The following is a 27,480-nucleotide window of genomic DNA, read 5'->3' as shown; positions in this document are numbered from 1 at the left end:
AGGTAGGTAACCCTTCTCCTCCTCCCTCAGTCTCAGCACACTCACAGACAGCCAGCTAGGTAACCCCATCTCCTCCCTCAGTCTCAGCACACTCACAGACAGCCAGCTAGGTAACCCCATCTCCTCCTCCCTCAGTCTCAGCACCCTCACAGACAGCCAGGTAGGTAACCCCATCTCCTCCTTCCTAAGTCTCAGCACCCTCACAGACAGCCAGGTAGGTAACCCCATCTCCTCCTTCCTCAGTCTCAGCACCCTCACAGACAGCCAGGTAGGTAACCCCATCTCCTCCTCCCTAAGTCTCAGCACCCTCACAGACAGCCAGGTAGGTAACCCCATCTCCTCCTTCCTCAGTCTCAACACCCTCACAGACAGCCAGGTAGGTAACCCCATCTCCTCCTCCCTAAGTCTCAGCACCCTCACAGACAGCCAGGTAGGTAACCCCATCTCCTCCTCCCTAAGTCTCAGCACCCTCACAGACAGCCAGGTAGGTAACCCCATCTCCTCCTCCCTCAGTCTCAGCACCCTCACAGACAGCCAGGTAGGTAACCCCATCTCCTCCCTCAGTCTCAACACCCTCACAGACAGCCAGGTAGGTAACCCCATCTCCTCCCTCAGTCTCAGGACCCTCACAGACAGCCAGGTAGGTAACCCCATCTCCTCCCTCAGTCTCAACACCCTCACAGACAGCCAGGTAGGTAACCCCATCTCCTCCCTCAGTCTCAGCACCCTCACAGACAGCCAGGTAGGTAACCCCATCTCCTCCTTCCTCAGTCTCAGCACCCTCACAGACAGCCAGGTAGGTAACCCCATCTCCTCCTTCCTCAGTCTCAGCACCCTCACAGACAGCCAGGTAGGTAACCCCATCTCCTCCTCCCTAAGTCTCAACACCCTCACAGACAGCCAGGTAGGTAACCCCATCTCATCCTCCCTCAGTCTCAGCACCCTCAACCTCTCCTGGACAGCCAGGTTGGTAACCCCCATCTCCTCCCTCGGTCTCAGCACCCTCAACCTCACAGGGACAGCCATATGACATAAGCACTTCCCCTCCATTGCCTGGACTGATCAGTATCTGGGCTGCCATGTTGAAAATATGTCGTGAAGTTTGGTACATGTTCTGTCTACATCATTTTTCTGTTTACAAATTAAACTGACCAGTACTAAAATCCACAGTAATTTTTTTTTTTTTAAATGTTTAAATTTAATTTTATTTGCCCAGCTTCTCTATCTTGTGAATATTTATTTCTTCCCACAGGAAGAGATGGAGATAGAGAAGGAAGTATGGTTGAAGGTGGAGAGTAGCTACCAGCAGTCTTCTCGAGCTGTGCACGACCACGTTCATCTCAAACTACAGTATCTCCATACACTCAAGTTGTGAAGCTCCGTGTCTCCTCCATGTCTTACCTCCTGGCTCACCTCCTGGCTCACTCTCTGGGACTCTGCATGTTGGAACTGAAGTGTAGGACCCGAGTTGTAGGTCATGACATGTAGGACCCGACTTGATGGACCTGATTCGATGGACCTGACTTGTTGGACCTGAAGTGATGGACCAGACTTGATGTACCTGACTTGTTGGACCTGATTCGATGGACCCGACTTGTTAGACCAGATTTGATGGACCTGACTTATTGGACCTGAAGTGATGGACCAGACTTGTTGGACCTGATTTGATGGACCTGACTTATTGGACCTGAAGTGATGGACCAGACTTGTTGGACCTGATTTGATGGACTTGATCTGATGGACCAAACTTGATGGACCTGACTTGTTGGACCTGATTCGATGGACCTGACTTGTTGGACCTGACTTGTTGGACCTGATTCGATGGACCTGAAGTGATGGACCTGACTTGATGGACCCGACTCGATGGACCCGGCTTGATGGACCTGACTTGTTGGACCTGACTCGTTGGACCAGACTTGATGGACCAGACTTGTTGGACCTGATGTGTCAGACCTTACATATTGTGTTGACCCGGATGTGTAACACCTGACAAGATGGACCTCAGGTCATCTCTTTGTTTGTAGGCCAGTTGAGATGTTCTAACAATGGTCAATTTCTTCAACCTTGGACAGGAGTGTTTCCAAGACAAATTGACGTGTGTGCAGAGTTTGTAATTTATTATACACTATAAGGGTGCGATTTAGCGAGGAAGAACCTTCTATCGACATTTATCTGACATCTCAGACAGTTCAACCTTTCATCTAATGCTGATTCTGTTCTTTGCTGTGGTGACAATCCACATTTGATGCTGGAACTGATGAAAGAAGGACCAAGACTATGGAGCGAATAATGGTAGAGTCCACATTTGGGGCTTGTACTTGTAAAAGAAGCTGTGTCGCTTTGTTCATACTAGTTTGTTAAATTTCCAAATTAACTGAAGAAAGACTTCGCTATGAATTCCTGTTTGGGGCTCCTAGGGACAAAAAAAGAGCCCCTCCTGAGGATATGAAACAGTGTAGTCATCAAATGGCAGCACATACTTCTCAAGGGAGATGTGATGATAATATTATACAAGATTACTTGCATCAAGTTCAACTTTATTCCTGTTGTGCGACACAAATCTTCAACAAAACCATGAGTTATTTTCTTGTCTGTCAGCATCATTCTGACCCAAAGTAACGAACAGCTTTCCACATGAGGCAGTGTTTGTGAATATTGATGTTGGAAACCAGTGGGTGAGGAAAATGAATATGGTCATAAATATTGTTATTAATATATTGGATATGTCAAGCTTGGAATTCCTGTTCTTCGACCTTTTTGTGTGTGACATTTAGGAGGAACTCCACTTGAAAACATATTTGTTTCCTTCAGCGTCATGCAGAAAAATCTGGCAATATTTCACCTGATTGTCAGGTTAGGACAGTTTGAAGGAGATTCACCACGGCATGTCCTTCATCAGTAATGCTGCTTCGAGGGCTCTTCATCAGTAACTAAATCACCTGCGGGCCCCTCCAGTGGCATCTTAAGTGAACCTTTTCTTGGGAACTGTGGAACTCACCTGTGGAAGTAGCCCGTGGAACACACCTTTGGAGCTGACTTGTCAGTACCCAGTGGAGCTCATCTGTGGTACTTGCCCTGGGAACTCACCTTTGGAAGTAGCCCGTGGAACACACCTTTGGAGCTGACTTGTCAGTACCCAGTGGAGCTCATCTGTGGTACTTGCCCTGGGAACTCACCTGTGGAAGTAGCCCGTGGAACACACCTTTGGAGCTGACCTGTGAGTACCCAGTTGAGCTCATCTGTGGGACTTGCCCTGGGAACTCACCTGTGGAAGTAGCCCGTGGAACACACCTTTGGAGCTGACCTGTGAGTACCCAGTGGAGCTCATCTGTGGGACTATACGACTCAACCATATCTCTCACCAGACCCTGGAACGCAGGACTTTTTCTGTGCTTGCCTGTGGATCTTGTTTTCTGACAAAATGGTAACTTTCTGCATATGAAGCCATTTTCTTCATATTGGTTAGACCTACAAGGACTCGTGATTGAACACTGTGCCTGACATGCTACAACGCAGAGGTGTGGGAGTCGAGCCTTTGCTGTGAATACGTTGATACTAATCACTTGTGTGATGGATGCAGGGAAGTGCGGGAGTTAAGGATTCAAGCCTTCGCTATTAATATGTCGGTACTAATCAGATTTGTGTGTGGTTGCAGTCCCATGTCTGTTGAGACGCTGTTTACAGTAACCTCGAACCCTATACTTTGCATTGCAATTTTCTACAGGAGTTTTCACACTGTTTACATATGCCTTTTTCAAACCAAAGTGACAACTGACGTGTTGGTCATATCAAAATACGAGCTTATTTGTGTAAGCGTTTGTGACCATGTTTGTGTGCGTGTGCGTGTGCGTGTGCGTGTGCGTGTGCGTGTGAGTGTGCGTGTGTATGCATGCGTGAGAGTAATGTTCGATTTCTCAACCAAAGGGGCTTTGTCAATATTTCTACAAGGCAGGGTTGGGATGTATCTTATCATGATTCATCAATGTGTTACGTTTAGTCACAGAACCGTGCACAAGGAACAAGAACAGGGGTACAGCGAACCTATTGGAACCTTCAAGTCAGTTCATTCAGGTTCCTTTCATTTCCCTCCAACACTGAACCATTTCACCTGAATATGCATTGTGCAGTACAAGGCAGTTTCATATACACAGTGCATGCACTGATTCAGGTGTTTGGAAAGATAAGTGCATTTTGTTATCAGATATTAACATACAGTGCAGATTATCTGTTTGCATTTCGTATTAATATTCTTTATGTTGAAAACTAATCATCAGATGTGATTGTAATAGTCTTGTGATACGTCAGAATACATTCAAGACTCCGGCCCAGATACATAGAAGTTACAGATGAGTAGTTTTACATAATCGGACAGGCCATAATGTTTTACAGATTGTTTATAGGAGAAATAGCATACATACAAAGCCTGTTTTGATATGACAGCATCATCTTTTATGAGTGAAGAGAAATAAAAACAGGTACAGGATAGCGTTCTGGTGTGTAAACTAATTTCTCAGATCATAATAACAGGGAATAAGAAATCCCCACCAAGATCTGCTTATGGAGTGTACCCTCCGATCTGATGAAGGCAAAACTTTCCAACCTGCAATCATGAAGGTTTGTGTCGATGTAACACTTCACAAGGTCACGTGGTAAGCTAAACAGCATCCCCGATCATAGGACTCGGGGCACTGGTTCACAAAGGTATACTTTGACTTCAACTTAAACTTGGCGCTAAGATTGCACGAGAAACTGGGTCCTCTATGTTTACTGCATGCACATCCAGTTATTGAAAGTGGGATTTTTCTGTTTACAAATTAAACTGACCAGTACTAAAATCCACAGTAATTTTTTTTTTTTTAAATGTTTAAATTTTATTTTATTTGCCCAGCTTCTCTATCTTGAGAATACTTATTATGTTGTTACTTCAAAATTGTTATGAAATTAAAGTAACTATGAACTTTTTTAAAAATAATTGATCAAATGCATTTTTGTCTCTGGTCTCTGTAAACCTCTTGTAAAGAGAATGAAAAAGAAATCTAGATGCTACTATAAGAATACTAAAAATCCTGCCCTTAAGCAATATTAGCATATATGTTTTACAACTCAATGTTATTTCAAATAAATAAGAAAATATTGACTACCGGTATACATTTATTTTTATTTTAACTTACTCAAGTTAATTTCCTAGCGAAAATCTCACTTACATCCAAGTCGTCCGAGACCTGCATCACTTCGGGCTTTCCTCCCACATTAAGGTGACACGCCGCGATATAACTGGAATGCTGTTAAAAGCGGCGTTAAACCCAACTCACTCACTCACTCTTACGTTCAGGTTGATGATTTGACTTTGGTTCTGTACTACAAGTTCTGCACTAAAGACAACTTGGTTTTTCATATGTGTGTGTGATCATAATGACTGCTCCCACAGTCAGCAGTACTGCAGCTTAATCATGATTCCTTGTAAAAAAAAATTGAGTCTAGACCTGACAAACCGGTGGTTGATAGAGTGAACACCAATTGTGGTACAATGACAAATGATCCATTCCACCTGTCCAGAGGCGCCAACCATTATGATGGTGATTCAAGTTCAGCTAATACAGAAAAGTGTAATATTTTTTAAAAGACGACACTATGTCATCCAAACCTGGCTTCCACAGGAGATGCCCTAGGATGAAATTGCATCACAATGCTTTGCGGGCCATTTGATGTCATCAGTTACCATGACATCACAATCAAATGACATCACTAATCTCTTTAACACAAACTTGTTAGCGGTACTTTTTACTCAATACACTTAATGTTATTGTTTACAAACTGAAAAAGTTGGAAGATAAATAAAAATATCACCCATGTTTCTTTAGATATCAAATATATCGACTCTTTAATAAAGTTCAAAATTTAGGACTTGTGTTAATAGATATGATATCGAAAGACACTCAGGTGAGATTCCTTCCGTATGTACTTTCATCAAAACCATTCAGTCATGCAAATAATGATTACAATATTTTTTAAATGACTTATTTGACACCAAGGGGCGGTCGGGTAGCCTAGTGGTTAAAGCGTTCGCTCGTCACGCCGAAGACCCGGGTTCGATTCCCGACATGGGTACAATGTGTGAAGCCCATTTCTGGTGTCCCCTGCCGTGATATTGCTGGAATATTGCTAAAGGCGGCGTAAAACCGTACTCACTCACTCACTATTTGACACCAATGTTATTAATTGCCGCTAGTTGGGGCTGGCATCTCGGCCACATCCTACTCGGCTCACACAAGCATGGGGAACAACTGGAGACTGAGCGAACGGTCTTATCATGGAGACACCAGCCGTCATCCATTGTATCCTGATGTCAAAGTATTCCAGGGTGACATATCTGTCTCACAACTGGGAATATCAACACATAACTTTTATATCATATATCATGTTTTCAATTTTGGCATGGGAGTATTTGATGCACAGAAACTGTAACATTTGAAACCTCTGGCTAACACTGCCAGTTTCAAATGAAAGCTTCTGCTTTTAAATACTCTCTAACACCACTAAATCTGAAAACTGTTTATTTCTAATTTGATGCCCACGATGATAGGGCAAAATATTGTTATCCAAACCCTTGTTCCTCTCTCTGTTTGGCTTGGTGTGATCTCAAAGATTCTTAAAACAGTGGCTTATTCCCTTGTAGCTCAAATTGTCTTGCAATGATCGGAGCCAGGCTGGCTGGATTTTTGTACTTTCAGACCATTGTGCAACATTTCAGAGTTGCCATGTATGTAGCCTTACCATTCCGAGCTAGTGTCATGTTACCTAAAATAATATACTACTCTAAAAAAGTTAAGGATCACCTGATTCTTTCATATTGCTATTGTAAATCTGACATGCCATGGCAGATTAATTATAGTCATATCAGAGGATCTGGTGATCCTTAACTTTTTTTTAGTAGTATACTTCCCAGTATTAATATATAATACATACCCTGTACCCATATGGAAAGAGATCTTTTTTTTCCACTTCTGTAGGAAGTGTTCAAGACAATCTCATTAAAATCAGATCTTTGTTCTCGCTTTCGCTAAACCAAGATCTGAGGACATACCATTAAGGGTCACGTCAGAACGACCTTTCATCCAACCAAATCAGAACGTCGCTTACCAGATCATTAAAGTGACAGTCGGAATGTGTTTTCTAATCATGCAATCAAGAAATTATTAACACTGGGTATTCCGAACGACAGTTACGGGTTTTATGATGATATCCATACAATTTAGGTCAACTATAAGCCATTCCAGAGTCTTCTTATCAGTTTTAATTTTTTTAATTGAGAATATGTCAAAATATGTTTCGAAGCGTAGTCGCAAGTTTGAAACTAGTGTCATAAAGCATAAGAAAGCTGCCTTCTGATTGGCTAATGTCGATTTCTTGTCGGTCATTTTATTGGTCGATCATAATTCACGAAAGGTCGTTCTGACGTGACCCGTAATGGGATGTCCTCAGATCTTTGTTCAGCGGTAGCGAAAACTAAGATCTGATTTTAATGAGATTGTGTTCAAGAGGGCATTCTGATTTGAGATGTTGAAGACGATTTGTAAAGTGGCATGTCTAACATTTTAGATATACTGTCTCAAGGCTAAGTAAGGAGTTATGAGCGAGTGTTGTGTTTGTTTTGTTAGTGGTTGGCGTGTGCGTGCTAGGCTTGATGAACAGAGTATTACTTGGTGGGACAGAGGCCAGGCAATTCACGTCAATGGGACGGGGTGGATAACCTGTCTGCAGATTATTTATTGTCATCAGTTCCTAATGCTGGGGTACCGATCGTAAAACAGGGGACTGGGTGGTCAAAGTAGGTGTAGGTTATGGATGGTGATTTTCTTACCAGTATTCTTTTCATCATAACTTAGGTACAGAAATGATTCATAAAGGCTTTGGAGAACTGTCGATGGTATATTGAGAACTTTACACGTGCAAAATTTCAGTTACTGTATTTACTAAAGTGCAGGCAACTCTAGAAAGCTGCCAACCCTGTCGGAAAATTACTGGTGTTTATCAGCTAGTGCTAGATCCAGTGTTTATATATTGCCTGGCACCTGTCACATGTAGCCATGTACATTGACGCGTTTCTTACGCACCGTCTAAATTACCCACATCCGTGATGTGAAACTACTTTGCATATGTACAATGAAATAAATACATTCTTTTTTAAAGAGTTTTTTTGTGTGGTGACTTGTTTTGCTTACAGCTGATTAGGGCAAAAAGGGAAGTTCCTAAATACCATTTTGTGTGGCAGATGAAGGAACATTGAACAGCCAACAATTAAACAGAGTTGTGTCCCTTTGTGGTGATGCGATCTGCTGATTTTAGGTTGCGAATCCAAAATATTCCCTGATGATGTTAGCCTCAATGTCTGACATGCTGTGATGAACTGAAATACCAGCATTAACCCTACACACATTCAACAGAGAACAGAAATATAGTTCATGGTGGCATTTACCCTACACACATTCAGCCATTCAACAGAGAACAGAAATATAGTTCATGGCTGCATTGACCCTACACACATTCAGCCATTCAACAGAGAACAGAAATAAAGTTCATAGCGGCATTTACCCTACACACATTCAGCCATTCAACAGAGAACAGAAATATAGTTCATGGCTGCATTGACCCTACACACATTCAGCCATTCAACAGAGAACAGAAATATAGTTCATGGCGGCATTCAGGAGAACAAAAATATAGTTCGTGGCCGTATTTACCCTACACACATTCAGCCATTCAACAGAGAACAGAAATACAGTTTATAGCGGCATAAGACAGCCTCCGTGGTCTAGTGGTAGAGCGTCTGCCCGGAGACCCGAAGGTTTGGGGTACGATCCCCGGCCACGTCATACCAATAGACGCTTAAAGATGGTACTTGTTGTTGCCCTGCCTGATGCTCGGCATTAAGGGGCTAAAACAAGGACTGGTCGGCTCGGGATTCTGAGTGGGGCAGCATTAACCGTACACGTTTAGCAATTAAACCGAGAAGTGAAATACAGTTCATAGCGGTATTAACTCTACACACTTTTAGCCCTTCAACAGAAGAGTGAGTGAGTTGGGTTAACGCCGCTTTTAACAGTATTCCAGTTATATCAAGGCGTGTCAGCTTACTGTGGGAGGAAAGCCCGAAGTGATGCAGGTCTCAGACGTTTACGGGTTTGGTGCTGACAAGCCTAGAAACATAATCGGGGCGAACCGGGATTCGAACCCACAATCATAGGTTTCTGGCGTGCCCAAGGGATGCAACTCTGCACAGCGAATCGCGGTACCTTAGACGACTGGGCTGACTGGGCCACCCGTGCCCCCCTTCAACAGAAGAAAAACAACATGCTGTGCATACAGACACTTTATTGGTCCATGCTGCGTGTAAATGACAAGTACTGTTCTACAGTGAAACCAGCCTGATCTTCATCCTTTTTGACAGTCAAAAATCTAACAGTAGGTCCTCCATTAAAAAAGGACAAATGTCACTGAAATAAAATGACCAACTGGAAATCGAAAGATAGATAGATATATATATATACTTGAAAATTATTTTTACCGATTCTTTTGAAAACATATCTATATATACTTGACAATTATTTTTATCATTTCTTTTGAAAACAAGCCTGAAACTACAGAGGTTACCAGATGCCAAACTACTACTACAGCCTGAATGGAGCCAATTTACGGGACTTGTCAGCAGCTAAACACACAAAGGACACTCACACCTAACATTCAACGAAGGTGCACGAGCAGGTGGCACATCTAAAGACATTCACAAGACTAGCCCTACAGGGACTTTCAATAAAATACCAAACATTCCAAACCTACCAGTTTTTCATTGACCTAAATTGGAATATGCTCTAACATGGAACACATATCATATCTGAATATTAACAACTCAAGTTCATGATTCATAACATCCAATGGGTTAATTTCTACACTGCATTGTTATTTCATGTCATGGAAATGTCCTTAAGAATTAAAATAAAGTAAAGCATTATCAAAATAGAGCATTTTTCTTCATTGGAAATTAATAAAGCTTAGAATCCGGGAATTGGTGTCTTCCCGTGGATTTCATGACCCAGTTGTTGTGCCTTCTCTTGAATCCTGATGTGCAGTGTTATGGTTAGGCAATGTACGCCACTGCTATTGACGATCGTGATATTGACGACCACCGTTCTTATTATCTAAAAGGCACCCTTCCTGTTCAGTGGCTTTTCACAGCATCTGGAATAGGACAAAACAGTTTTCTAATCATCAGAATAGCAGGAGTAAATACTGTTTAGCATCACAAACACCAATATTTCAGCTATACCATGGTGGTGTTAAATAATGTGTATGGGCAAGGCACGTTCGTGGTTGACGAAATAAGCACCTGTTGACTCCAGACACCATGACACCAGTTAACTGTGGTAACTGTATCTGTCTTTTTCCTATAGATCCCCAATCTAAATCTGCATAGCATTTTATGTGCTTTAACAAAGTGCATGTGTCGTGATCTAGCCTCAAATACAACATGTTTCATTTCTTCAGACACTTGCCTTCAAATATGAGTACTTATATCCTGCAACAATATATTTACTTATTGTGAGGTGGGTGGGTGGGTGGGTGGGTGGGTGAGTGAGTGAGTGAGTGGGTGGGTGGGTGGGTGGGTGAGTGAGTGAGTGAGTGAGTGAGTGAGTGAGTGAGTGAGTGAGTGGAGTGAGTGAGTGAGTGAGTGAGTGAGTTACTTGTTTAGTTGGGAACTGTAATGGTAAAGGTTTTGTATCTGCCATTGCGCTCTGCGATGGCGGCCCAAACATCCGGAACCTCTCAATGATTGCAACCCGATAAAAACATAGAAAGTTGCATTATCGACAAAATGTGAGTACACATATTTGAGGGCAAGTGTTTTAGGAAGTGAAACGTGTTGAAGGTTCCCTGGGATTAGGATTCATGTTCATAATGGCAGGATTGTTTTTTGTTTGTTTGTTGTTTAACGCCACACTCGGCAATATTCCAGCTATATGACGGCTGTCTGTAAATAATCGAGTGACTGACATGAGAATTGATCAGTTGATTTCAAACGAGACATTTGGAGCATAAAACCAACAATCTATCAAGTAATGTTATAATAATATGCTGAAAAAACATTCCCCATCTGAAGACAAAATACAAATAGACTGAATACCACTTGCACAAAAATAATGGAATAAAAACAGCTCAACTGGGAAGTTTAGTTTGGAGGTTTGGATACAAGAATAACGTACAATATCAAAAAAAATAATGAATGAAAAAACAAACATATAATGCTTGAAAAAAAGCAAAGGAGAGACGACCTTAAAAAAATCCTGGACTACGATGCTGGTAGGGAACTTCCAAATCAACAGTCAATATTTTGCGGATATTTTTAAAAACTTTATCTTCCTATATTAGAATATCTGACAGAGAAAATACATTCTAAATCTTCAAAATTCTAAGTAGAGAAGGTGTCGCTCAGAAAATGTGAAAAATGTTGACCTGATTAATCACCAGCCATGCTACATGAAACAATATGAAAGCAAAAATAATCGGCCAAAAACAGAAAAAGGAAATTGTGTAACTAACTAGACAGGGAAGGAAGATTCAGGTGTGAAGGACTCCGGGCACCTGCTGGGGCAACTTTCCATGCATGTATACAGCAGTGAGTGAGTGAGTGAGTGTGAGTGGAGTGAGTGAGGTTTTACACCAGTGGGGACATCAGCAATCGGCTTCACATACTGTACCCATGTGGGGAATCGAACCCGGGTCTTTGGTGTGACGAGCGACCACCTCAACCACAAGGCTACCCCACCATCTGATACCATAGTCATTGGTCATTTTGACCATCTAATCCCCACTTCAGTGATCCATAAATGTTTTTTTTTGTAATGTGCTTCTTTGCCTCAAACAACTTCAATTTTCTTCATAGTCAAAAGACAAATATACACACTTAATTGATGACATCTTTTATGATTGTAAAGTAGGCCTCATCTAATACCATACATTGCAACCTCGCTAATGAGATGCATCCTGATTGTGAAGCGACTGCTTCCTCCGTTCGCTTATTCTCCTCCATTCTAATAAAGCTTCTGACCTGCTTGGGATTGCCTACTCTCAGTCATTGGGGGAGGAAAGCCCAAAGTGATGCAGGTCTCAGACGTTTACCACTTCAGTGAAACCCACGAGCACAGGTATGGTGCTGACAAACCTAGAAACATAATTGGGTCGAACCGGGATTCGAACCCACAATCATAGGTTTCTGGCGTGCCCAAGGGACGCAACACTGCAAAGCAAATCATGGCACCTTAGACAACTGGGCCACCCGTGCATCCCCCCGTACCCCCCACCCCCCATCCACCCCAACCCCCAATATCAGTCGTAAATGATATGTTTTCCAAAAAATCCCTTCAGAAATGGTAATATGATTTAACAGTAAGTGAAAGTTAGCAGTATTCCAGCCAGATCACAGCCTTGGAAGATCGAGTCTGGGCCAGGAAAACCCAAAACAATGTGGGATTCCAACCCATGACTGTAGGTGTCAGGCACAACCAAGGGAATTAACAGGGGCAGCTTAGTCGACTTAACAGCCAGGCTTGCCCAAACAAAGAACAATGATCCACATCTCTGGGCTATGATGACACACAATCAGCTACGTCAAACAGCCCGACCATTTGCTTTGCTTGGATTGATTGCTGTGCTTGGATCGATTGGTCAACTGAATGATTGGTCGATTGAAAGATTGGTCAATTGAATGATTGGCCGATTAAAAGATTGGTTAATTGAATGATTGGCCGATTGATTGATTGATCGATTGATTGATATGGGTTTAATGCAACTTTGAACTGTATTTCAGCTATATCACGGTGTGTCAGCTTGATGTGGGAAGAAAGCCCAAGTGATACACATTTCGGACATTTACCACTTTGGTGAAAAGGGGTGCCCAAGGGACGTCACTCAGAACTACAGCGCCTAAAGACGACTGGGCCACACATCACAACTAGCTGTGGTGAAGTAGTGTCTGCTTTAAAGCCTCGTCTCTTACAACAAGCAGAAAGTACTGTGGTCCTATCCCCACACAGATAACTGCGACATCTAGCACACGTAACTTCTGACACATTACAATGCTTCTAAGCTCTGCAAATGGCAACAAATCTGAGAATCTAAATGGATGAGTAACAGCATAATTAGTTGTAGTGTTATGCAGCAGAAGCATTAGTACAGTACCCTGTCGACATCGCGCTACTTCAAGGGAACCCATCGCAGCTGGTGAGCTCCAAGGGAGATGGTATTTCCCAACAAGATGAGCATCGCGAAGGCCCCGAACACGCCCCGTTTCCGCTTCTCGGGATCTGCCAGCAACAAGGCACCACTGACCAATCACCCTCACAGGAACATGCAGAGCGGGCGACAATACGGACCTACCCTTGCAGCAAGTCTCTACCATTGTCAAGTCATAACCATGACGCAAATTTCAAATGCATTAAAAATGCTGACTAAAAAGACCGATAATGAATGTTTCTGTCATCCAAAACTATTGACTAATGTTTTGGTAGCGCTGACTTCTGCAAGTCAGTGTAGAGTCCATAATATCTCCCCAAAGAAAAGAAAACAAAAACAACAGCATCAAGCAGGCGGAAGATTATGGGACTATTACCACATTCAAAATCTCATACGACAATGGCGGTGTCCGACCCAGCCCAGCTGGTGGGCGGCCAGGGACAACACATTGCCAAGCAGCACCAACTCTGCAATATGGCCGACCGCTCCCCATCTCCTCTTCTCAGGGTCTGCAGGTGAAAGTTGGCAATGGAAAAAAACTTGAATTAATACTTATCAACTTTCTGAGTCTTACCAGTTCACGATAACCACAAGTAAACTCTGACTTCTTAGTTTAAGAAAAGAGAGTCAAGAGGTGAGGTGAGGTGAAATTGGGTTTAACATCGCGTCCAAGATTATTGCACTTATATAGCGACGTGCATGCACGTGTGTGTGTGTGTGGCTGCTTGTACTAGTCCCGACTGATGCCGAATTATAGTGCTAGCTCACTGAGATACCATGCCGCAGTTTAACATGAATACCCCGCTCAGACACAGTATACTGACTCCGAGCCGACCAGTCCTTGTTTTAGCCCCTTAATGCCGAGCGCCAGACAGGGTAACAACAAGTACCATCTTTTAACGTCTTTTGGTATGACGCGGCCGGGGATCGAACCCCGGACCTTCCGCTCGAGTCAAGAGTACTAAGGGTTCAACAGATATGAACATAGATGAACGTTTTGTCCATTCTTACAGCACTGTCCTTGAAAAAAGATGAGAACATTTCTTTGTACTTTACACGACTTTTTCTCTCATATTTAAGTAGATAAACAATCTGTTTCGGACTGCTAAACAAGAAGGTATTGCAGTGATGCAGCAGCATTTCAACAAAATAGCAATGCAACACGTTACTTCATAAGACAGTCAAACACACAGAAAGAATTGATTTTTTAAGACTGGACCTTACAGAGAACTCATGCAAAACTGTTTCCAATCTCAGAGTTTGTAGCTAGTCCTGCAAGGCTTAATTTAAATAATTAATTTTGAACACTCGTTTGTTTTCGTGCTAAGCAAGCAATATTCCAGCCAGATCACAACAGTCTGTAAACAACCGATACTGGGCCTGACAGATGGTGGTTGGTTGGATTGTTTTTTAACGTGCACTCAGCAATATTCCAGCTTTTTGACAAATAATCGAGTCTGGACCAGACAATCCAGTGATTGACATCATGAGCATCGGTCCACGAAATTGGGATCGATGACATGCATCAACCAAGAAAGCAACCCTGACCACCCGATCCCGTTAGTCGCCTTTTACGGCAAGCATGGGTTGCTGAAGATCTATTCTACCCCGGATCTTCACGGGTCGACAAATAGTGATTGATATTATGAGTAATGTCAAGGCTACGATGATACGCATTCAACTAAGTCACCCAACCACCCAACCCATATTGCTGCCCTTTAAGACAAGCATTGGTTTCTGGGGACCAATTTTAGGGTTCTCAATATTTGAAGAGTTCTGTACCATGCCCACAACGAACAGCATCTTGAAATCAAACATATCACCCTGGATTTCAATAATCAGCAAAATGATCTGTGATCATAAGCAGTGTTCAAAATGATCAATTCTTAATTTCGAATTTTGATATATCACATGATATATTGTTCCTGATTGTCTCCCCTTACCGCCAGTGTAGTAGCCGAGAGCGTAGGCGATCCTGCCGGCCAGATACACCGCTCCTGCCGCTGCACTGATTTTCTGTACCAAAGAAGAACACAGTGCACAGGAAAATCAGAATTACAAGTCACAAATTGTAGAGATGTTTGTATGGATAAATGAATGAACAATTTGAACAAGTATTTTGATTAGAGAATGAGTGATGTTTCCCTTTCAAACGCTGTTCATTTCATATAGGAATAAAACATCCAGATATTTCACTGAAGCTAAATCTCAAGAAACTAAAAAATTGTTCAAGGACATTTTTACAAAAAATAATTTGCAAAATGATTAAAATCAGTGGAAAACATAACAGGGTCCATGTTCAGCCCATCAAACACATATATAGAGTTGGTTTGTTGTTAAACAATGCACTCAGCATGCTCAGAAACATTCCAGCGGTCTATAAATATTACAGTCTGGACCAGACAATCCAGTGATTGATATCATGAGCATCAATTCACACAACTGGGATATGTTGACACTGATTTTGTGGGGACAAGTAAAGGTTAGTCAGAAATAAATGTGAAATTTTTTACATGCATTTGTTGCATGAAGACATAAATATTAGTCTGCATGTCTTAATAATAAGTTGCACTTGTGCATGTTTTATATAGCTAAATAGAGTCTGTGCCAAACAACAAAGAAGTTGCATGTGTTCAATTCTTCCAAAATACACCATAGATGTGTACTTCTCTACAAACAAAATGTTGACAGAATCAATTATTTGAAACACTTGTATAGATGGAGCAGACTTACAGGGTATTGGAGCCCTCCGACAAACAACAGCATGAGGAACTGAGGATACGTTTCTAATCTGAAACAAAACATACAAAATGGAGACAAACTAAGCTAGAGTGAGTTTAACATCACCTTGAGTGAGTGAGTGAGTTGGGTTTAACGCCGCTTTTAACAGTATTACAGTTATATTACGGCGTGTCAGCTTAATGTGGGAGGAAAGCCCTAAGTGATGCAGGTCTCAGACGTTTACCACTTCGGTGAAACCCACGAGCACGGGTATGGTGCTGACAAACCTAGAAACATAATAGGGGGAACCGGGGTTCGAACCCACAATCATATGTTTCTGGCGTGCCCAAGGGACGCAACTCTGCACAGCGAATTGCGGCGCCTCAGACGACTGGGCCACCCGTGCCCCCTGACACTTTAGAGACCAATGATACAAACAAGTGGTTGACAGCATGAGGAACAATCACACTGTTTGAGTACGATGACCTACACATCACCAAGGTCACACGTGTATACCTAATAATCTCTTTAGTTTCCACACATAATACCAGAGCTACACATTAGCAGTGTATTTGAGTAAAATACCCCCCAAAAATATTCAAAACCAATTACTTTCAATTAACTTGCGTACAGAAATGCATGCATAAAATGAAAAACTCAAATGTATAAAAACATCTCGCGTAAATACCCAATGAAGCTTTTTCAGCATGCGTACAAAGGAGCTAATTTCTGAAACACAATTACGAGCTAATTTACTTTCTGAGTCAAGCCTATATATGTTCAGAACAGTTATCATGGTTATATGCATCTAAAACATTATTTCACTTTTTAAAAATCTTAAAATGATCACTCTTTAGAGAAAACCCAATAGAGTGATGAATAGATGAGTGAAAAAATATTGGCTACCCAATGAAAAATGTAATAACCCAATTAAAATAGAAACCCTAGAGTAAAAACTCAATTGCTCAAAAAGTTATCTGAAGCTCAGATAATAGTGAGTTAGTTGGTTCTATCTCCACTGGAACAGTATTCCAGTTATATCACAGCATGTCAGCTTAATGTGGGAGAAAAGCCTGAATTGAAGCAGGTCTCAAGAGGTGTAATGATTCTTGTCAAGAATGGTAACAGGGTCAATATGACATTGACATCAATACGCTACCTCATTATTACTGAGTGAGTGAGTATGTTTTTACCCTGCTTTTAACAATATTCCAGCAATATCACGGCGGGGGAGACCAGAAATGGGCTTCACATATTGTACCCATGTTGGGAATCGAACCTGGGTCTCCAGCGTGACGAGTGAATGCTTTAACCACTAGGCTACCCGACCGCCCCTCATTATTACTGTGACATCATCAAGGTTAAACTTTACGTCAACAATGCTCTCCATAACCATGGTTACGTCAACAATCTACACTCCGTCAAGTCTGTAGTGTGTGTGAAATCACTTCACAGTATGATGTTGTATGGATTCTTTCTAACTTGCCTGTTATTAATCATATGAAAAACAGATACACTAATGCAGAGTTTGAAATTCACGCTAGTCAAGAGACTACTAAATTGTGCCAAGGACACACAAAAATCCAACAATTGCAGTCCTCATTGACTCGTGAGTGAGTGAGTTGGGTTTAACGCCGCTTTAACAGTATTCCAGTTATATCACAGCGTGTCAGCTTAATGTGGGAGGAAAGCCCCAAGTGATGCAGGTCTCAGACTTGGACCACTTCGGCAAAACCCACGAGCACGGGTATGGTGCTGACAAACCTAGAAACATAATCGGGGTGAACCAAGAAATGAACCCACAATCATAGGTTTCTGGTGTGCCCAAGGGGCGCAACTCTGCACAGCGAACTGTGGCACTGTAGACGACTGGGTCACCCATGCCCCCCCTTATTGACTGGTAGCATTTGAGGGCTATTATTCTGCACCAGTTCTCAAGGCTTCCATTTTGCTTCAAACTGGCACTGAATAAACCCGCAGAAAATGTAACCATGGTAAACATTTTTGTCTTGTTCAGTCGGAACTAGCTGCAAACGCTTTGGACTTTTGAAATGAGGTTTCAACTAATCCTCTGAACTAGCCTTAAAAAATATATTTTGGAGGCTGCTTACGTATTCTGGTGAGCCCGCTGGATACAGTTGAATTCTTTGGACGAGGAGCTGTACATCTCAGGGTACTGCAACGAACACAGACACGTCACCAAACACTTGTACACCTCATCTCAAACTAAAAGGAAATATTAGCTGCAAACTTGTGACCATGTATTGCTCCGCTTTAGCTATACAACATCCATTGGTGGATAATACATTGCTACAATTCACACCTTCGTAACGGTCTACTCAAGTCTGATGACGATTTTGCACCTACCATCACAAGCTCTATGAGAGTACAACTTACAGAATGTTGTTGGTATTTCCATCATCCACTGTTTCTGAACCATTTATAAATTTACTAGCTAGGCCCCTGTATCTAAAAATAGTAAGTCACCTTGGTATGCTATATTATGTATGTAATCACTTTCGACTAGTAGATCTACTTGGCAAATTTCCATCACTGCAAAGGTCAAGTCAAGGTCGAACTTTAAAATATCACCGAGAACAGAACATACATATTGAGCCTCACTACTAACTGCACAGTAACACTTCAACCAAATTCTGTGTCATTTGAACAGAAACCGACCGAGTAATGGCAACAAATTGGCAGATTGAGGTGTCATCAATGGTGGGATGAAGGAAACGAAGTTTCAGCTTAAAGGTTCCAGTCGTTTCTGAGGAGATGTTTATGATGGTCGACTGACGCTGGACAAGTAGGCTAAGACAAAACGCTCACTTGATTTTGAGTCAGGTAAGCACAAAATTTCAAAACTCCTTCAACAGGAAAAGGCATCAGTTCAATGTATACCTGATGTGTCTACAAAGTTTCACAAAGAAATATTGGACAGATTATAAGTTATGCACTGGAAACAATCCCTTCACTCATTCAACCCATGTCCAACTTGTTGCCCTGGAAACATCAAAAATACATTTTCTGAAACTTCTGAATTGTAAAAGGCACCAGTTCAGCACATGTCTGATGTGTATACAAGATTCACAAGGTGAGGTGAGGTGAAATTGGGTTTAACATCGCATCCAAGATTATTGCACTTATATAGCAACGTGCATGCACGTGTGTGTGTTTGTGTGGCTGCTTGTACAGTACTAGTCCCGACTGATGCCGATTTATAGTGCTAGCTCACTGAGATACCATGCCGCAGTTTAACATGAATACCCCACTCAGACACAGTATACTGACTCCGAGCCGACCAGTCCTTGTTTTAGCCCCTTAATGCCGAGCGCCAGACAGGGTAACAACAAGTACCATCTTTTAACGTCTTTTGGTATGACGCGGCCGGGGATCGAACCTCGGACCTTCCGCTCTCCGAGCGGACGCTCTACCACTAGACCATGGAGGCAGTCAAGATTCACAAAGATATACTGAACACTTTATGGCCCATCCCTGTTTACACTTACTGGGACTTCAAACTTCTTCCTAGCTCTGCCAACATTGATGGCCATCCACATGTTGACGAAGACGCTGCCAGTGCCAGCGAGCACCACGTAGCCATACCCCTCAGGGAGCGTCTCGAAGAACTTGGACATCACCATGACTCAGCTGAAATCAGATAAGGCAACACTTCCTGTATGCAACTCAACATGTTACCATTCATTCCTCATTAAGTTGTTGAAGCCAGATGGTGCAATGGATGAAAATATTTACATTCTCACTACGCATTTTCACTACTAAGTAGTGTTTGGTGTAACACTTATTTTAAGAAATCATTTAAGGTAGAATAGATACTTTTTACTTAGTGTGCGATTGTGATCGATACTTGTATAGAGAAGTAAAAAAATTGTGATTCTCCGATGCATCGGTGTATCATCCCACCACTACCATGTCCACACTTTATACTACCGACCTGAAAACTGTAATATGCTGTATGCCCCAATGTTTATCCTTCATTATGTTCATGAACACATCCACCATGATACAGTGCATGGACCTCACATAAGCTAAATTGCAACAAAAGCTTCTAACTTTAACCACAGGACCATGTAATGATAATAATTAAGAAACTTGCAGACGAGGCCTTGTCTGCGAGTTTGTAATTATTATTAGTTACATGGTCCTGTGCTTGAACAAAACAATTCGTATACATCTACAGTATCAGACACAGTAAAATCTTAAGTGAGACATAACATATTTTGTAACTTACACTATAAACTCTCCTTGCCAACGTTTTGTATCAGCGTTTGAAATTGGACCACTTGCCTGATAGCAGTGTTTAATCCTACACCCAAATGTCGATCTTAATTGATAATGTTGTTCATCCATATATCTTATCCCACAGGACCATGTAACAATAAAAAAAAGTCGCAAAAAAATCATACGCAAATTTTGCCTCGTCTATGATTTTTTTGCGACTTTTTTCATTTTTATTGTTACATGGTCCTGTGCTTATCCTTACATATTTCCTTATTTCAACTTGAATCTTTCCTTTCTATTGTAGCACAAAACTCACCAATTGTTAGTAAATAAAAGAATTAAATTTTAACCGAACAGAACACATACTGTTTTAAGGGGAAGCAAGCAACACTGCAGTAATCACCACCAACTGTTTGTCCCAAGCAGTCAGTCTTCTTCAGGGTGCAATAAGCGAATATGAAGACAGGTACGGCACTAACAATTTGAAGATAGGTTCGGACTAAAGTCCAAGACTTTGTTATCCCCAACTGACGAAATCTACTAACATGCTACGTCATGCATACCGATATCACCTCGCGTTGATACTGATACTGAAAGACACTAGAAGACCTGCACAGTGATATTTCGTCAGCTAAATTAATCAGCATAAACACAATTGTCATTAAAAGTATTCATGTCCTTCGGGTTGAGGATTGAGGTATTTGAAGCGTTATAAATAGTTCCAGTAATATTTAAGCCATGACAGGTTATATTAGCAGTTGTGCTCACACAGAGAAACTAACCTGAAGCGAAACGTGATCTGCTTCTGCAACTGACCTTGAGCCTTCCACGAGCTTTCTGGAAGGGGACGCGAAATGAGAGTGATCTCCCCTTGACCACAGAATCGATCTCGGTGCACAGTTACCACACTCCGTCGCAGTGGTGACTCAGCATAACACCACTGCCACAGGCTAATTTGCATATCACGTGACCGGACTTTTCTCTTGTTTGTAAACAAACGCGCTTTTTTCAGAAATCAGTATAGAACGGACTAATGCAAGTATTTGGGGGCGCTTTACATATTGTTTTGCATAACTATATAGATATGCTACTACAACTGCGACAGTGAGTTGCATGACAATATATATTTATGCATCAAAGTGACCGTGTCGCTATAGCTCTCCGTTGGGCTTCGATGACAGCACGTGGAGCCGTACAACCAATGTAAACATAGGATAACTACGCAAAAACAAGTAGATTTTTACGTAGTTGCATACTTTCTTAATGAAAGTTAACCATTCTTTGACATTTGTTTATGAAAATGTGTAGACTTGTCAAACATGAAACGGATGAAAAGCATATGCAATATCTTGAATGGACTGTGAAAGATGTGACGAATCGTCACATGGCGCTGGCCTGTGGCAGAGGTACTATGCTAGCTGGCTGCCGGCCGCATGGAACTCTGGGTAGGAGAGTGCACAGTTACATTAGAGGGACTTATCAAAAGTACAAAGGAGTTAAAAGAAATGTTGTCGTACCTCCTACCTTAACTTCACACCTCTTCCACATTTCAGGATACATTGAAAAACGTACACTACACATCTGAACAAGGAAATTATCAATTGATAATTACTGTCATGGCAGATCTACTTTTTAATACAAAAAATAAAGAATCAACCATTTATATATACGTTTTATTCTCAGCATATTTTAAATTCAATTTCAGTTAGATATATCCAAGTCTTCTTTAATGCAAAAATACCTCTAATTAATGCTTGTATTTGCTAACTGAATGTGAGAACAATTGATCTCCAAGGGACCTAATTAACAAAACGACCTCGCACACACTCACCTGTACGCATTGATTGGATGATTTTTCTTTTACAAATAATTACATGACAACGGTTCAGCCATATAGATCACTTCCCCCATATTGGTACGCTGGATGCGCGCGCAAACATCCAGTTTATTTCGTAATTCAGGCTACAGTACAGCTGTAAGATAAATTATATCTAGGTCACGAGACTAGAGTGTTACATCTTTGTCGATCTCATTTCAAATAATTTACATAAATATAAAGCTATTAAGCGTGGTAAATTAATAGCACAGGAGTTAAATAAATTTGTAAACGTAGTTCTACCTTATCATTTCTGTAATGAGGTAACAACATTATTTCTCAAGTAAATATATTTCTTATATACAAACCAAACATGGTATTCATCTTCTTCTAAATAAAGGTCACAGTTTGTACATACAGATTCTGTATGAGGTACAATTAACAGTAACCTTTTACGAATAATGTTGACTCGAAATTTACACATTGCTCCAACTAATCGTCTCTGAGTACAATTATACAGTAAACTACGGTTATAACGAACTCAAAGGGACCACTAATTTTAGTTCGTTATAACCGTAGTTCGTTATAAGCATATATACAGCATAACTACAGCAAATAGTCTGGACAAAAAAAAAAAAGTTCGTTATATGAGTCAGTTCGTTATAAGCGTTTTCGTTACAAACGTAGTTTACAGTATACATATAATTCAGGTTGCATAAGGGATGTTATATTAGCATCATTCACTAAAATGGTAGAACACTCTAAACTGTGGTACCATGTTTGGAAATAAATATGTGCTTAGAGTCTTCTAAATGTAGACAAAAACACGTTCTCATCACCAACATCTTGGTATAACCACACATACGCACAACAGCTATTAAATAACATTTGTCTCACATTCTAGTTTTCTCATCTAATTCTTTAAGCATAACATAACTTTGGACGGGGTATCGACGTACATTCATTCTCAAAAGCTGAATCCAGTACTTAGTTATCCTTACTTGCGTATCTATAAACACACACAATGACCCCAGCTTCACCCAAAAATAGCTTTTTTTTTGCTGCAAATTTACCCACACCAAGAAAACGTTTAAAATATAATACTTGTATCTCTTCAAATGTGACATGATAATTAATACCCCATTATTCCGAACCATACATCCATATTGGAGCAATTTTACTGCCAAGCAGTCGAGAAATCTATAAATCTTCTACTACTGAACAAATGAAAAACTGGCCCCATTGCCATTACAGACACACAGACACACATAGCGAGCCCTTTCTTCTTACCGATACTGGTTCCTGGTAATTCTTGCGTTAAGGATGTGTGATCTGATCTCTAATCTGATGTGACCTAAAACAACACTCTATGGAGACCACGACCACCCGTGTAACTGTCGGGTTTAACCTGAAAGCTACCCCTGAACACACAGTCAAACACAACTTGATCCCTGCGTATTCCTTCTTTATTCATCATTATCTAACCTCTGATGTGTCGAAATACGGTTGTTTCGAAATCATTTTCTGGTCCCAAACATGTACTTCCAGCAGACATTTACTCTGATAAGTCGACCCCGCCCCTCGACTCATCAGTCATCATGGTTCAAGTAGTGATCAACAATAAAAATAATGTTGAACATTCATTTCATTTTTCGTTGTTTGTTTGTCGTATGTTTTGTGTTACTTATTCATGTCAATCGGTAAATGTATCCCAAGTTCAATTTTAGGTTGTGTCGAACCTCGGATAACTCGAATTATGTTTTCTCGAGATGATGTAACCAGTCATGCGTGACGAAAGCACACGTGCCACGCATGGTATGCCCGTGCAGCATGCTACCCTCGAGTATCTCTAAAAGCAGTGTATCCAAACGTTAAAATTGCTTTCTTAAGTTCGGTTTTAAACAGTTATTCCATGACATTGTGTGACCATGGCACGAAGGCGATTATCAAACGCCACAAGTTGGCAAATAATAGGCATGCATAACGCAGGAATGTCTTGTAATGCCATTGGTCTTCGTCTCATACGCCCTGAACCCCTTTTAACAATTACTCGTCTGAAACAGCTGTGGTTGCCCAATCGTCGTTTCAGCACCAGAACCGCCAGGAACCGCCAGAAAGCAGCAGGATTGAGGGCTGGACGAGTCACAAAGCGTCCCTTGTTGAGAGATCACCACAAAGCTGCTCTTTTAGCATGGTGTATTGTGCGACACAACTGGAATCTGAGAACTTGGAGACGGATCCATTGGTTATTTGTTTGTTGTTTAACGCCGCACTCGGCAATATTCCAGCTATATGACGGTGGTCTGTAAATAATCGATTCTGGACCAGACAATCCAGTGAGTGACATCATGAGCATCGATCTACGCAGTTGGGATACGATGACATGCATCAACCAAGTCAGCGATCCTGACCACCCAATCCCGTTAGTCGCCTCTTAAGACAAGTATGGCTTGCTGAAGACCTATTCTAACCGCGGGTCGTTTGATCATGCGTCATCGTGTTACGCCAGCGTGTTGTCAACTACTGACCTGCATATACACCTGATGCATATAGACTACAGCTTACTATATGTCGACATTTCGTGACAATGTGTCCCCGATGATACAGGCACGTGACGCAGTATTTAAATGTTGCTCTAAAACACACTGAAATAGAGTCCTATCCCTGTCAGCTATAGTCGTGTTCGATACAAAGACTTAGGCATGACTCCTTTTTGATTTCTTACAATATTACTTTGTTCGTTTTGAGGCGAGGTGAAAAAGGGTTTAACGCGAAATTCAAGATTATTGCACTCAAACAGCGTGTGTGTGTGTGTGTGTGTGTGTGTGTGTGCGTGTGCGTGCGCGTGTACCAGTCCGGACTAAAGCCTGTTTCATAGTGCACGCTCAGAGAGATACCATGCCACAGTTTAACATTAATTGATTGTTTGTTTGTTGTTCAACGCCGCACTCAGAAATATTCCAGCTATATGACTGCGGTCTGAAAATAATCGGGTCTGGACCAGACAATCTAGTGATCATGAGCATCGATCCACGCAATTGAGATACGATGACATGTATCAACCAAGTCAGCGAGCCTGACCACCCGATCCCGTTAGTCGCCTCTTAAAACAAACATAATCGCCTTAACATTAATACCCACTCAGACACAGTATACCGACACCGAGCCGACCAGTCCTTGTTCTATCCCCGTAGTGTCGATCATCTGGCAGGGCAACAACTAGTACCATCTATTTTGTATGACGCGACCAGGGGGTCCGACCACTGACCTTCACTAGACCAGGGGCACGGATGGCCCAGTCGTCTAAGGCGCTGCGATTCGCTGTGCAGAGTTGCGTCCCTTAGGTACGCCAGAAACCTATGGTTGTGGGTTCGAATCCCGGTTCGCCCCGATTATATTTCTAGGTTTGTCAGCACCATACCCGTGCTCGTGGGTTTCACCGAAGTGGTAAACTTCTGAGGCCTGCATCCCTCCGGACTTTCCACATTAAGCTGACACGCCGCGATATAACTGGAATAATGTTAAAAGCAGCGTTAAACCAAACTCACTCACTCACTCGACTAGACCACCGAGACTGTCTAATGCAAGTCGAAGGTCTAGACGAGGAAAAATAAAAATGTCACCAAGATAGAAAGCATTTGTAATCTATAAACAAATATATCTTCAGGTTCATGGTTAAAGTTCACTTGATTAATAGACCAGTCAACACAACATAAGCCTTCTGATTAAGTTACAAACGTGAAGTTCGACCCTCACAAAAAGCCAGCACTAGCGAAAGTGTCTCTCATGGCCTTTTCTTCGGACTGTGTTAACGGCTGAAGAGGGGATCGTGTAGGCCCACCATAAAACCCGAACCATTCCATGGATTTCTTCAACCCCGCTATACCGTACACCTTCGTTATAGCGGCATTGACCTCTATCAGCCTGTGCTGGAGTTGCTTCGCTTCGTTCGCCTTCCCTTCCTTGAAAAGCCGCTCAAGTTGACACAATTCGCCACCCAGTACGTTAGCCAGGGCACACACACCTCCGACACTCCCTACTGAAAAAGCAGGGTACAGAAAACCTGCAGACCCAGACATAACCTGAAACTCATCCTCGGCAGTCTTGTACACCAAATTGCCAATTCTTGCGACGTCACCCCCACTGTCTTTCATGCCAATGACATTTGGATGTTTGGCTAGCTTGATAATGGCATCAAAGGGTAGATCGAAGCCCGTATTTGCAGGAACGCTGTACAGAATCACCGGAACGGGACTGTCGTCTGCTACGCGAGTGTAGTGTTGGATGAAAGCGTTCGAGGTCATTCGGCCTTTGTAGTAGGACGGTGTCACGACTAAAACAGCCTCTGCTCCAGCAGACGACATTTCCCGGGTCATATTGACCGTGTCACGCGTCGACTCGCAGCCTGAACCAGCTATCACCATTTTCCCCGGACCAGCCATGTCTTTCACGCGTCTTACCATCTCAAGTCTCTCCTCGGGGGTGAGAAATGTATACTCCCCGGTAGATCCTTGAACGACATACCCACGCAGGGGAATCTTGTTCCATTTCTCGATATTCGATTTAAGTTTATCCCATGCGATTGTCTCGTCTGCGTTGAAAGGGGTTGGGATAGGTGGGAAAATTCCGCTGATGTCCATAGTCGATGTGGAACTGTACAAGCGTGCCTTAGCCGAGGGCAGCATCGCACGAACTAGCCTGGATACCGTATTCATAGTTGCTGTAGATATGAACAGATTAATCCGTCAGTAGATCACTATATGGCGTTTGCTGTCAGCACCTGTCAAGTGTTCCGCGTCTTGATCCCCCAAAGCCTGGTAATACACGTCCCACTTTCAAATTCAAGACAGGTGCAACTGACCTATAATCACTTCGCCTTGTCATTAGAATTTTGCATGTAGCGTCAGACGGTCGTGACCTACATGACTTGACATATAGTTAAGCTCGATCTATCTCTCACGCAAATTGCACATGCAGAGCTGAAAACCACGTGGTCGACCTCGTGACCTAGCTGTGACCCGGGCATAAAGCTTACCCATAATTGGTTGGTTTTTTGTGTGTAAATAATTAGAAGCTACTCGATATTTTAAATCGTAGGTCTAAGAACAATTTTGCCACCGATCGCGCACATAAGTTAAAATAATACTGGGTTTTTCTAAAAGGCGAAATGTAAAAAGAGCGGCATCAGCAGATATATTCTCGAGCAGTTATCAATAGAACAATGCCTTCAGTAATGATGACGGAGCCAAGCCCAACTCCTCTTTCCATGTCGTACATCATGTTTATCATGTTAAGGTTTTGTATTATTACCTCTATTCCACAACTCCACTGATCAAAATATTACTGCACACTGACGCCGGTATTTATGCTTAATATTAACCTTTTTGTTATCCTTAAATATCGTCATCGATATT

At 42.0% G+C, this 27,480-nt stretch overlaps 3 protein-coding genes across 5 annotated transcripts in view; 1 reads left to right on the top strand and 2 right to left on the bottom strand.

The window, feature by feature from the left end:
• Nucleotides 1–8,189, top strand: part of LOC124138670 (N-alpha-acetyltransferase 25, NatB auxiliary subunit-like) — a 42,803-nt gene extending 34,614 nt beyond the window's left edge. The window contains exon 28 of the mRNA XM_046505432.2: nucleotides 1,253–8,189. Within this exon, the coding sequence (XP_046361388.2) occupies nucleotides 1,253–1,375 (123 nt within the window). The 3' untranslated portion in view covers nucleotides 1,376–8,189. The remainder of the gene's footprint in view (nucleotides 1–1,252) is intronic.
• A 1,166-nt stretch (nucleotides 8,190–9,355) lies between these two features.
• Nucleotides 9,356–21,158, bottom strand: LOC124138673 (microsomal glutathione S-transferase 3-like). Of its 3 annotated transcripts, none has more exons than XM_046505435.2 (7): nucleotides 21,033–21,158; nucleotides 19,518–19,659; nucleotides 18,120–18,184; nucleotides 16,021–16,078; nucleotides 15,231–15,303; nucleotides 13,664–13,796; nucleotides 9,356–10,236 (listed from the first exon to the last, which is right to left on the bottom strand). In XM_046505435.2, exons 2-6 carry the CDS (start codon nucleotides 19,650–19,652, stop codon nucleotides 13,669–13,671), a joined length of 459 nt encoding a protein of 152 aa, XP_046361391.1. In that variant the 5' UTR covers nucleotides 19,653–19,659; nucleotides 21,033–21,158; the 3' UTR covers nucleotides 9,356–10,236; nucleotides 13,664–13,668. The 3 variants fall into 3 exon arrangements, with proteins under 3 accessions (XP_046361391.1, XP_046361393.1, XP_046361392.1); XM_046505437.2 differs by lacking the exon at nucleotides 13,664–13,796 and adding an exon at nucleotides 13,234–13,358 and having other exon boundaries at nucleotides 21,033–21,149; XM_046505436.2 differs by lacking the exon at nucleotides 21,033–21,158 and adding an exon at nucleotides 20,617–20,782.
• Nucleotides 21,159–25,690: 4,532 nt separating this feature from the next.
• Nucleotides 25,691–27,069, bottom strand: LOC124138672 (4-hydroxy-2-oxoglutarate aldolase, mitochondrial-like). Its single transcript, XM_046505434.2, has one exon. It carries the CDS (start codon nucleotides 26,779–26,781, stop codon nucleotides 25,819–25,821), a length of 963 nt encoding a protein of 320 aa, XP_046361390.2. The 5' UTR covers nucleotides 26,782–27,069; the 3' UTR covers nucleotides 25,691–25,818.
• Nucleotides 27,070–27,480: the final 411 nt, after the last annotated feature.

This window comes from Haliotis rufescens, unplaced genomic scaffold, assembly GCF_023055435.1.
Source record: "Haliotis rufescens isolate VD_foot unplaced genomic scaffold, xgHalRufe1.0.p SCAF_15, whole genome shotgun sequence".
Lineage (NCBI taxonomy): Eukaryota > Metazoa > Mollusca > Gastropoda > Lepetellida > Haliotidae > Haliotis > Haliotis rufescens.
Note: the sequence above shows the minus strand (reverse complement) of the source record. Positions and strands in the feature narration are given on the sequence as shown.

Bases quoted from the DNA above. Each gene is read 5' to 3' on its own strand.
- LOC124138673 (XM_046505435.2), bottom strand. From the start codon at position 19,652: ATGGTGATGTCCAAGTTCTTCGAGACGCTCCCTGAGGGGTATGGCTAC. The intron at 16,079-18,119 runs GTAAGCAGCCTC...GTTTTGTTTCAG, and splicing joins CAGCGGGCTCACCAGAATAC to ATTAGAAACGTATCCTCAGT. The intron at 13,797-15,230 runs GTAAGGGGAGAC...TTTCACCTGCAG, and splicing joins TCTCGGCTACTACACTGGCG to ACCCTGAGAAGAGGAGATGG.
- LOC124138672 (XM_046505434.2), bottom strand. From the start codon at position 26,781: ATGAATACGGTATCCAGGCTAGTTCGTGCGATGCTGCCCTCGGCTAAG.